Below are 13,030 nucleotides of genomic sequence, written 5' to 3' on the forward strand. Positions count from 1 at the left end.
ACATTTTGAGCAAGATGAGTAAATTATTTTACATTCCCAGCAGTTATGTGGCTGTGGACAAGAATACTACCTGGTACAAAGGTACAATCAGTTTTAGAATTTACATTCCACAAAAACAAAAAAAAATTGGAATGAAGGTATTTATGTCATTTGATAATTCAATCAGCTACTAAGGTTTCAATACTTATTTTGGAATAATACCAATCAAGAATAATACCAAACTCATAGAACTACACATATAGTCAAAACTCAGTGTAAATCTGTACTTTTGAAAGGTCAAGTCCTTCCTTTAAACAACTTTCATGGTTTTACCAACAGGTATTACTATCCAGAACTAGAAGCTACTGAAATCAACTTTTTTCCTAATTGGTATTGTCATAATTACGTATTGGTCATATCTTGGTGAAACAGAAATGTTGTTAATTGGCTCAATAAAAATAATAAAGACTAAAATAACAGATGTAACCAGTAAGTGGCCAAATAAAATTCTAAAAACCAAACCAAACAGTCTATAATAAACACATGTGATCACTTTAAATTATCTTATTAATTTTCGGAACGGATATGAAAGTGTACAGCAAAACCTTTTTTTGACTGTTAGACGTAGGAATTGTAAATTCCTATCTGTTCTTCGAAGAGCCATAAAAACTTGAAGAAGCCGATGTCAACGCGTACAGTTTAGAAAATTGTTGAGGGACCTCGTTGCAAGCAAGGTGATGCATATGAAGCGCAGATGAGGCCCAGTTGTGGTAAACGAGCAGTGCACGCTGAACACATAAACAAAAACCTCACTTCATCCAGAAGAGACTAAAGGAGACTTGGCCATTTCATTCTTTCAAACAAGATTTATCTAAAAAAAAAAAAAAAACCATTTATGCAAGACATGTATCGATAGTCCGGGATTACACCTGGAAGTTTGTTTTGAGATTTACCATACTATGGACTTCCCAATTAAAAAAAAAAACAACCAAAATAATTAGCATAAATCGGTTTTTTTACTTAAATTAGCAAAATTTGTATCTTTATTTTTGATCATAAATTGAACAAAAAAAATCCTTTTTGAAAAAAAAAAGGTTTCATCAAAATAACGGTGTTTATTGAATTCAAACATACTGGTACTTATAATGTAAAAAAATAAATACATTTTTTTTAAATCCTTAAAGATAAAATTCCTTTGATTGATTTCCTTGTTCATTACGCTTTGTTTTGCTGTTGCTCTTCACAACTATTCCACTGGGACTGAGCTGTTTAAGGGTCATAGACTGTCACATCACTGGTCTGCAATAACTTTATTGGACATATTTCAGTCATTATTTAACCTTGCAACTGGCTTAAGCGATTTTCGCCGCATTAACTATGTTGCACAATCACTGACTCACCTAGTAGATAAGATTCATTGTGTGGTTGATTTCTCGGTTGTTATAACGCCATTTACGAATACGTGTATTGTTTGCTATTTATTTCTATCTCAAGATACTTAACTGTTTAATGTGTATAAATAAAGATTTGTGTAGTGTTTTATAAATTATTTAAGTAAAAAAATGTGGATGTATGTGTAAGCACCTGCAGGTTGGCCTATGTTTATATAGGTTCAACATTTGTATTACTAAGTAAATACTTTATTGTAAATTTCAGAATAATTGTTAATTTGAACAGAAGTGTGGCATTAAGAATGTACTGGGTAATGAATCAGAAGACAATGTTAGTTTAGTAGATTTGGATGAAAGTTTAATCTGACTTGGATGAGCCATTGCCTAGTGAATTAATTGTGCCTGATCCTACTGACTTATAACTGAAAATAATAAAGATAAAAATACATTGTTGTACAGTTTTGTAAAGTTATATAAATGTACTTTCTAAAGGCCTATGAATAAAATTGATGAAAACCAACATTCTATAAAGTTAGAGATTGCTGTCATAACCATAAACCCCTCATCAAAAAGTGTGTTTTTAATACAGACTATCAAATATATGTAACACATTTATATTATAAATGAATAAAAAAGAACATCATATGAGTATAATAAATTAATGATTAATTTTTATTTTGAACTACTGTCAGAATCTGCAATTGTTGTAATAAGCACCTGGTTCCGTTGTTGTTGAGTGGATTGTATTTTTCAACACAATTCTGTATGAAAATACAGTTTATATAACTTTACAACATTATATAACAGAACTTGATAATTTAATATTTTTTTACACTAAAACATGAAAAATATGATTAGAAATTAATATAACTTAACACTAATACACACTCCTACTTAATACCCTCATTACAGCTCAGTACTAAGTAATCTTGAACACTCACAGGTCAGGACGCACTAAGGTGTTTGTTGCAATCAACATGTTACACTACCGTACGTACATTAACTTCCCAGCTATAATACATGTAGCTAACATTTTCATTACAGCTCAGTACTAAGTAATCTTGAACACTCACAGGTCAGGACGCACTAAGGTGTTTGTTGCAATCAACATGTTACACTAATGTACGTACATTAACTTCCCAGCTATAATACATGTAGCTAACATTTTCATTACAGCTCAGTACTAAGTAATCTTGAACACTCACAGGTCAGGACGCACTAAGGTGTTTGTTGCAATCAACATGTTACACTACTGTACGTACATTAACTTCCCAGCTATAATACATGTAGCTAACATTTTCATTACAGCTCAGTACTAAGTAATCTTGAACACTCACAGGTCAGGACGCACTAAGGTGTTTGTTGCAATCAACATGTTACACTAATGTACGTACATTAACTTCCCAGCTATAATACATGTAGCTAACATTTTCATTACAGCTCTGTAATGAGTGATCTTGAGTATTCCCACTATCCAGCATGCACTAAGACGTATGCCTCAGTCAAAGTGTTAAAGACACAGATATATTTATTACAATTATTGTCAAGATAAGTATAGCTTCATAAAAGTATAACTGAGGAGTAAGTACAATTCTGAGTAAGTTTTGAAGAGTTCAGTTGAGTTCTCCACAGTTCATGAATTTTTCGACACTGGTGCAAAATTGTTAAAACTATATGTATATTTTTAGAAAATTAATCTCAAAGTTACCCATTATACACTTTTCTCTCATTGCAGTCCTTACAATCAATCATATTATAATGTATTGTTTTTTTTATAATAAGCAACAAAATGAAACAGTTAAATGGTATGTATGTCATGATTTCATGACACGTGGGGTGGTTCAAGCATCCTGATAAGGTGACTTAAGTGTATCTGGCAATGTAAAACAAATTGGTTTAGTGCGAACTTGGCTCTTGTGGTAGGAGGATCGCCATTAAGTCAGGCCCTCAGGTATGACATATGTTCCTCTTAAAATAGCCAGCTTGTCTCCAATTTTGTTTTGTGGTATTTTGTGATAATTATTATTTTTTCATCACTTCTAGCACTGTTAGAAGCATGTAAAATGATTTCAAAGAGTCAGAAGACTCGCTATCTTCTGATTCTGGTGATGAGAGGTTGCCAATGGATGAACATTAAAGTGACCTTGATGAGAACTAGCTGAAGATTACATGAGTACACGTCAGCTTCATAACATAATAATACTAATTATGGGAATAATAAAACGCACTGAAAAACATGGACTCTCTGACATTTGCTATTTTTAAAAAGATTTTCCATTAATTTTTTATGACATTTCAAGAGGCACTCTCTGCCTCATATGTTACCAAAGCTTTATGAGACAATACAACTATTGGAGATTTGGAGAACCAGAAGTGTACTACTTGAAGTGTTCTTTGATTTCTCAAAAGTACTTTTGTCGTTGTCCATGAATTTGAAACTTTAATTTACAATGGAAAACATATCTGGGAGGCAGATGACATTACTATCAAGTATTCCAGTTCACACCACGTTGAAACATTGGTAACGCAAATTAATTCTTGAAATGTTTTTGTTTCATTGTGGAGAGCTATCTGTAGGAAACAGAAACTATTTAACATAACTAACAAGACAAAACTCTCTCTACAGCAAAATTAATAAATAAAAATGATAATAAATCTTTAAGCTGATAGATTTATTTAACTTGTTTACCTCTGGTGTGCGTCTGCGCACCTCCCGATGCCGTTCTGTAGCAGAAGGGCAAGTGCGAGGCGGCAGTGGCGTGTGTTGTGTCAGCCACTGCAGGGAGTTATCATAAGGCAGTGAACCAAATTTGAGCGAAGCTGGAACTTGAGGCGGATCAACAGGCAACCCATTCTCCCACCCGAACGGCCTTTGATGCCTTGTCTTGGGCTGGACATTAATAATGAAGTGAGTAATCAATAACTTATCAATATAAAACTAGCCATTACAACCCGCTACAACAACACATCACACTTAATGAGTTTCACAACAAGAAAATGAGTTTAATGAATTAAAAAAAAAAAATGATAATTATTTGAGAACAATAAAGATGGTAATACATACAAATGAGTAAAACAGACAATGGAAAATTGAGAATATACAACAGTTATCTTTAAATAGTGTCCATTTGTAAATAAGACTGAGAATATGTGATTGCCACAGTGTATGTGAATACTTAGCTTCAACATGCTTTTTGTGAATTTTTAAGCCATATGTAGCCAAATTATTTGTTTGTGTGCCAAGCTGTAGATTATTATTAGCTGTAACATGATACATTTTGTCACCTACCAACTAAACATTTTGGGTTGTTTTGCTCAGTGCAATCAGTAAGGAGACACATTGAACCACATCATTTGATTGATGACTTTGATAAATGGTTGTAATAGGGGATGAACTGTTGACAATTAATTTCTCTAGCCTTATGATTGAATACTTGAAGACCATTTAAGCGCGTCAATGATGAGGTAGTTTTGGTTAGGGAAGAGGTTTTTTTTCCCCCCTTCCTGAGGGAAAAGGACAGTTTGTCCCCGCACTTAGTCCTAAAAGGACCTTTGCGCCTACCTTACTTTAATTTTGTGCCCTCAAAGTCCGAGGCTTTTGCAAAAACCAATTAGATTTGAGGGCTCCTGTTCTCTAATGTCCTTGGGGCTGAGGAGATATGCTCCCAGGTATCTTTTCCGAGTTTCTACGATGGCAGGACAATCTAACCAAATGTGCTCTGCTGACTCCTCCTCCTCTCCACAGAGTCTACATTCGTTACTCTGACTAAGGCCTACCTTCATAAGGTGCTTCCTTAGAGGGCCATGTCCTGTCAACATTCCTAATATCAGTCTTATATCCTCCTTGTTCTGGTCTAAGAGAGCTGTCCACCCTTTAACATAAGGAGAGATAAACAATTTGGATAGTCTTAATCCTGAGGCTCTACTCCAATTATTGTGTCTTATCCTCTTTTCCCAATCTTTGACCAGAGCTTTAATGTTGGAGAAGGCTATCCCACAACCTGGCTCAGGCCCCTAGGGAAGAGGTTGGTATAAAACCCTGACAAGCACATCTCAGCAATTTTTTTTGTGTTCAGTGGTTTTTATGTGTGGTTTTTCCAGTTATTCTGTTTCATACATAATCTGTGTGGGATTTTGTGGATTACTGTATTATTTTGATACAAAGGGAATTAAGAAGATTAGAACACTAAAATATTAACACAAAAACTGTTTATAAATGACTCTGCCACTTTATAACTTCAGCTATTTATAGAATTACAATAAAAATTCAATATTTTGAAATTTAGTTTAATATTGATGGAAATGTAAGCTTAATTTAAATAAGATATTATTATTTAAGTACTTATTGATAAAAACTCTGATTTTATGTATTGTCAATGTGATAATATTGATGTTTTGGAAAAAATTCACTATTCTCAATTTTAGTTTGTAACACCCACAAGATTCCCTTACACAAACTGAAATTTTAAGACTAGAAGAATAATGTTAAGGATTGAATCATAATGGGTCATCATTTAATTTCAGAAAACGTTGAATTTACAACTCCTCTACACAGTTTATAATATTTAATCATAAAAATTTTACAAATATTAGTGTACATCTATATATATAAATAAATGAATGTTTGTGTGTTTGTCCTTTATGGAATCGTAAACTATTTGACTGATCATTACGAAAATTTGTATGTATATGTATTTTTCCATGAAGATGGTTTCTATGCTATGTCTATTGATGTAACTCGCCTCCAGGTGGCGTTACCAAAGATAATAGTTTTCAAAGCGCCTGCACATTATAAACTGCAATTACGAGACAGTTACGAATATTTAATAGCCAAACACTATTTGAAGGCGCTACGTTATGATGTATATTTGTCTTGAAGATAAATTTCTGGTTGAACTTAAAGCTTGAGTGTTAGACCACTTTATAATAAAAACACATGTACGTGAACAATGGTTATAAACATATACAGATTTTCTTGATCGTGGCAACAAAGCAAACTCTACATCGGCGTTGGAAATATAATTTACTTGAGCCAGAGGTGCACATACACGGGTAACGCTTACGAAAAGCGCGTGAAGCCGCGGGAAACAGCTAGTAAAATATAAAATTACATTTACACAAATAGTTTTAAAATGTACAAGAAACAGAATGAGCGCAAAATTACAATGTCAGAGCTTCACTTAGCAATATCCTGATGTCCTTTTTTTAAATATTGACTTGTAAGGAGAACACTACTGCTCATCTCACCAGGGTAGTCTGTGTTGCCGTAGTGACACGACTGTCATGGTCCCCGTAGTGTGGACCCAGTGTGCGACTGCTGACCAGTGCATGACTGCGTCGTCCTCCTCCCCCACCTACCCGCTTGGCTGAGTTACTTGGAGACACCCTGAAAAATGTTGTTTTCAGTTAAAGGGTCTGTAAATTACTATTTTATACAAGGCGAATTCAATAACAATGTGTAAGTTCTACACAAAATTGGCTAATTGGTACGAGGGTTATTCAGAAAGTAAGGAACATTTCCACCTGCCGCCGCCATTTGCACGGATCATATTGGTGTGTATATATAACTGCTTCTGTTATTATAATATACACTTTTAGAAATTTTATTGATAACTAATACTTAATAAGTATATCGACGTGACAAGTCTCTAACTGTAAGGGATGTGACATAATGTATACATACATACAGGGTGTAAATTGAGTCCTGATGCACCTGGATATATTCCAAATAGATTGATATATTGATGTTCAATCTATATATATATATATATATATATATATATATATATATATATATATATATATAAACAAGCACATACATAAATGTGACATGTTCTTATACATTTCAAATGTTTAGAATGTGAGTATTAAAAATGTTATTTTAAACCCAAAATTCTACAGGAAAAGGTTCAAGCCATTGGACATTTCAAACTTACTATATATCACCTACTGCACCCCCTTAAGTAGGCTAATACGTATATCAACACAAATAAAGTTAACATGTCCAGTGGAGGAATTCCTACTGCTTAATTTTAGTAAAACAAATCTCTTCCTACCTGGACATAACCAAGTACACAATATATAGTCTTGTACATGTATTAAGAGGAAACTGTGTCTAATTACATGATAAGATAACCAACTATTGTCACTGGTGATGGAGCTGGGTATAAGGCTCATGAGTCAGCCCGGTTTGTTTATTCAGTTGACATTTATCTGGTTCTCCAAACTCATTATTCACAGAGAGGAAATTATTTTGGCATAGTGATAATGTATTGTGGTAACGACAACATATTGACAAGCAACGGTACAATGATTTTTAATAATTTAAAAAATGGGTTACTATAATTTTTAACTTTCTTTGTATGAGAAACAAGATTACTAATAACCATGTTCTAATAATGAATTTTAAATTACGGGTATTAAAACCAAAGTCTATGATTACTGTTAAAGGAACATTCAAGAATTAAGACGTAATGCTGGTAATTTTAAAGTTAATTTTAAGGTTTTGATAACTTTACCATCATCCTCATCTATCACAACTCCAAAATCTTTTTATAAATTGTTAAAAAAATTCATAATTCATTGCTCAATAGACAACATGAAAGTATGGAAACCCAAAAAATAAAAATATGTAAAGCTCTATGTATTTTGTGTGTTTTAACAGTCTGCCTTCGCAGCACCTGCTAAACCTTCAGAAAAATCTTACATATAATATCTTAACTATCCAAGGGATTTAAAGTCAAAAACAGTTGGCAAAACTAAACATATTCCCATGGAACTAGATAATTTATTTTGTTACAAGCTCTACCTGTCAAGGATAAATTTCAAAATTGCATACTGCTACATAAAATTTAAAACTTTTATCTATTTATATAAAATAGTAACATTTGAAATTTTTATTTTCATTTAAATTTAATTGTCCTATTCTTACTTTATGATAAATCACATTTTTCAGAAATATCTATATTCCAGAAATTTAAATTCAAGAAAAGTAATAATAAACATGTATTAAAGCTATTGAATATCTTATTAATTCACAATGTAGCAGACCGAGAACCAAGTACAAATCAAAAACCTGTTCAAAAGTAATGTTTCAAATATTATATAATACTTTTGTGTATACTACAAATAAATATTTAATTTTAATATTACACTAAATTAATTTCAATAATGACATTATTAAAAATAACATTTTGTTCCTACTAAAAAAATTATAATCATGATTACATGAAGTGTACATGGTTTGGTAAATTGATTACTGTTTAAACAGTTCACCAGTTTGCTCACAGATAGCAGCACAGTTTAGGCTTGGATGTACTGCACTCTATATCATCTAAATAGAACTAACACTAGTTCTATTAAAGTAGTGATAAGACACAAGACATATTTCAGTAAATATAATATTAAATATATTGGTAAAAAAACTAATAAATAGAAACAATTAATTACATACATAACACTCATTGCTAATTACTTTATGAAATGCACACACACACTTTATATACACTTTTCTTAATTAAACATGTTTGGGACAAAGACATATATGGCCATGTCTCCTTAATGCCTACTTGGTGCAATTTTAATTAGAATGCAGTTTCTATCCTTAGTAACACAATAGTTGTTGAGGTGCTTTTAATTGAAGGTAATTTTAAAAACTCTTTGATGTGAGCTCTACATTGAAAATAATATTGCTTGATGAAATATTAATGACTAAAAGCTTTCAGATAATTTGTTAATTAAAAGGCCTTTGACTTCTAACAGTAAATGCAATTTGATCTAAGTTCAACTCCCTATTTTGTAATGTTATATCAACTTTTGCTTTGAATGTGTTGGATTTGTATTCATCAATGATGGAAACACATTACACGATTTGTAAATAATGTTTCAGTTATTTGGAATTGTCATTAATTACAATAATCTACACTCTTTTGAAGATAGTTTTACTACCATTGATTTTTAGTTTATGGGAAACACTATCAGCTGTATGAAAACTACAAATTACAACTAAGTACTCTACCAAATTGCACTGTTAATAACTGTTTATTGATATTTTAAGAACATATCTAGATTATTAAAATATTCAATGATTTTTGTATGGTGATTTTAGGTATTTAAAACTATTATTTAACACGCATATCAATCAAAAGCTCTTTCACTCTAGATATCTCTTTTGTGGATTTGATACTGTACATCTAACTATAAAGCTCTGCACTATTGGACTCTTATGTTCCAAAATTAAGCATATAAGATTAGTTTTCATTAGTTTAAAACAACAGATTACTAAAACACATAATGCTAGGTAGTTATTCTCAATCCACTAAGCAGCGTAATAGTAAAAAAACTCTTGATGCCATGACTGTACTCTATGATCATGTCAATAAAGATAATTTTGTCTTGTCTTTTAATAGCTGAATTCTTTATTCCACCAACTTAATATCAGCTAATTGATTTATAACAATTAAATAGCATGTGCAATCGACAATTAACCAACAACCCATTGATTGTCAATTGCTTGGCTACAAACATCTGCATTCTTACTGTCATATCTGCGCCTATAGATTAGAAATACAGATGGATTTTGAGCAGTTTTCACATATATTCATATTATAACAAAAATTCTTGGTTTTTGTACAGCGATTTTAGGTATGTGGAAGTATTATTTTATATAACATAAATATCTGATACCAATCAAAAGATATTACGCCCTAGATGAGCCCGTTACCTATTAACACCTCCACTGCGGCTCCATACTGAATGATCTTAAGTAGTCTCACTAGACTAGTCCTCATTAGTGTGTCTGCCGCAGTCAACATACCCTATATATAAATATCAAAAACCTTCACTGCAGCTCTATATTGAATGATCTCGACTAGTTTCACTACACTACTCTGCACTAGTATGTCTGCTGCAGTCAACGTTTTAAATTACTGTACATTAACACCTTCACTGCAGCTCTATACTGATTGATCTTTATCTTATGTTAGAGAATCTTATATTATACTGTACCTCGGTAAAAGAGTGGAAATGATCCTTTCAGCTTCCTCGGGTGGGGGTGGATAGTCAGCTATGTCTGTGGGGGGCGGGCCGGCGGGGGGCTCCGGAGTTGGGGGAAGCTGCTCATCAGGTACAGGACGGAAATTGAGAACAAACTTGGCCCGGCGGCCATTCATACTCATGTAGCCGTCGTCCTCTGACAGTTGACCCCCGAAGGAGCCCCGTCCCCCCTCCCCCTCCTCTCGCCCCGCCACGTTACCGTTCTCCAGATCGTCAAACTCTGACAAAACTCTGTCCAGAAGCTCCAGTGATCGCTGCACCTCATCGCTCCTGCAACAAAACACAATGTTTGTACTTGAGATGATGTAAAGAGAGGAGTTTGTCAGTACAAAGACAGAGAGCAACAAACCTTAAGTGTATGATAAATTTTCACTAAAAGAACACAGAATATACTAAGTTAGTATTTAATAAATTTTGATTCATAACATTATATGACAGAACAGGTTATAGACTTTTCTATAACCAAAATAGAGCAAAAATAGTATGGCTGGTAAACAGCAATCAATAGTGTACAGTCTAGATATCAATGGGTAGTTGTCTTTAAACCTGATAATTTGTCAGATTGAGAAAAGGTCTTCTCCATAAGGATGGCATAAGGATTGATTTTTTTTTTTGGGGGGGGGGGTGATCTGATTGAAGAGCATACCACACCGGTGGGTATTAAATAAATCTGAATATATCTAAATTTAAATAAATTACTGTAATTAGACCTAATTTCAAATTGTTTAAAGATTTGGGCAGGTGGTTATATTCCTCACATTCCCCCTTATTTACCCCACTCCTTCTCCAAGTATAACAACCTTTGCTCTAACAATTTCATACCCTAGAAGAGGTTGGAGTGCCGGTTCTCTCTTGAGATTTAATGTAGTTCCTGCAGAAGACAGTTTTTTAAAATAAGAATAAAATTTTGGCAAATAATGTGAAGCTATGAGGGCAATAAATAGTTATTGTTACATTTATTATTGTTAAATTATCAATGAGTGAAGATTAGCCTGTGCAAAGAGTGTGCAGTACAGTACTTCATGTAAACCTTTGATTGTATTAGTTGCACAGGAGATAACTCAACAAACTGAGCTCAGAACTGACTAAAGTAATCCCCTGGATCTCAACACACTTCATCCGTATGAATGATTTATCTCCTGTGTAACTAATATAATGGAAGGTATAACTTAATGGTTTAGTAATCTCACTGAAACATGATTTTCAATGTCTTTGGAATTTTGAAGTAAAAAATTAAAATTTTAAACTGGACTTGAAACGCTCTCTCTTGTCAAGTCCTAATAGTAATTGAAAAATACTATATTTACATAATTTTGTTTTTTGACAGTACACTATATTTGCGTATTCTTTTTCTATCACATTCTAAACATTGCTGAGATAATCGATAGTTGTTCCTCCGTGAGCCTCTTGGGCGCATTATGAAGGTATGTACCATATTTTCTGCCTCTATCTTTCGTGGTTTTTGCTAGGTGTTGATAAGTTATTCAGAACAATTAATTTATATGGATGAATCTCGATAAACTAATTAGGTTATAAAGAATCAAATTCTATCTGTTAAAATTAATTGTCTGTCTAAGATATTTCCAGTATTACTGAGGAGTGTGCCTACAAGAAAATGTATCAACGAAAACCAATTTCGATCATAAAGCGTCTTCTTTCGGCTCTTTTCATTTACCTTCGATCTAACCAAATTCGATTACCTTATGTCCAAACATTCACGGATTTGTACAATGAGGTTGTTTTCATAATAGCGTTTAATAGTATTTTCATTGCATTTGATAGTTTATTGATCATTGGTGCAATCTAAATTTAAAATTAGGCAATGACGTCTTCTATGCAACCTGCATTACACTACTGATCAAGCACTTTACAATAACAATTTATCTAAATTTTAAATGTAAACAAATGTTTCTGCCTCTTTGGTGAACTTCAGCTGAAAGTATTAACAGCTGTTAAGTATCAGTTCGCTTTGTATTACGTGTCATAGCGCAGTCTGTCGGATCCAATATAAAACACTCCAACATCAACAACAATTTATAATATTAAAAAATTAATTAAATAAACTATTTAAATTGCACCAAATTGTGAATCTAAACCATTCTCGAATTCCATTGAAAACACACACGAAATTTCATCAAAATCAGTCCAGTCGTTTAGGAGGAGTTCAGTCACATACACACGAACACAAGAAATATATATATATATATATAAAGATGAGGCACTTTAATTTTTTTAAATTTATTGCCTTACCTAGATAGGCGTAGAAAATATTGGGCTTATTGTATTGACTTATTCACTGCAAACAATACATACAAAATGTAGAGTATTTTCTACAAAAAACCACATGCAATCCAAAGATGACATAGGTATTTTTCTTGTGTAGTATAGTTAATACTGAATTGTTTCATGTAATTTTAAAACATTGGAAGTGAAGAAAAGGGGGTGAAAAATTGAGGCCCAATATATTATTCTGAGCTAGTTTTCAATAGTATAGCACTATACGATACACTGAATCATAGTATAAAAGAGGTTAACTACTTAATTTATTGTCAACATCAAAAGTGAGAACATTTTATAACAAGGCCAACATACAAAAATCCCCAACT

The 13,030-nt window shown here is 32.7% G+C and overlaps 1 protein-coding gene across 2 annotated transcripts in view; it reads right to left on the reverse strand.

Moving 5' to 3' along the window:
* The window catches only part of LOC124365021, a 520,456-nt gene that overhangs the window by 21,756 nt on the left and 485,670 nt on the right, over window positions 1–13,030 (reverse strand). For both annotated transcript variants that reach the window (XM_046820907.1, XM_046820908.1), the window contains 3 exons: window positions 10,377–10,694; window positions 6,618–6,756; window positions 4,060–4,260 (listed from right to left, as the gene is read on the reverse strand). In XM_046820907.1, the coding sequence (XP_046676863.1) occupies window positions 4,060–4,260; window positions 6,618–6,756; window positions 10,377–10,694 (658 nt within the window). The remainder of the gene's footprint in view (window positions 1–4,059; window positions 4,261–6,617; window positions 6,757–10,376; window positions 10,695–13,030) is intronic.

Source organism: Homalodisca vitripennis, chromosome 6, assembly GCF_021130785.1.
Source record: "Homalodisca vitripennis isolate AUS2020 chromosome 6, UT_GWSS_2.1, whole genome shotgun sequence".
In the NCBI taxonomy this organism is placed as follows: domain Eukaryota; kingdom Metazoa; phylum Arthropoda; class Insecta; order Hemiptera; family Cicadellidae; genus Homalodisca; species Homalodisca vitripennis.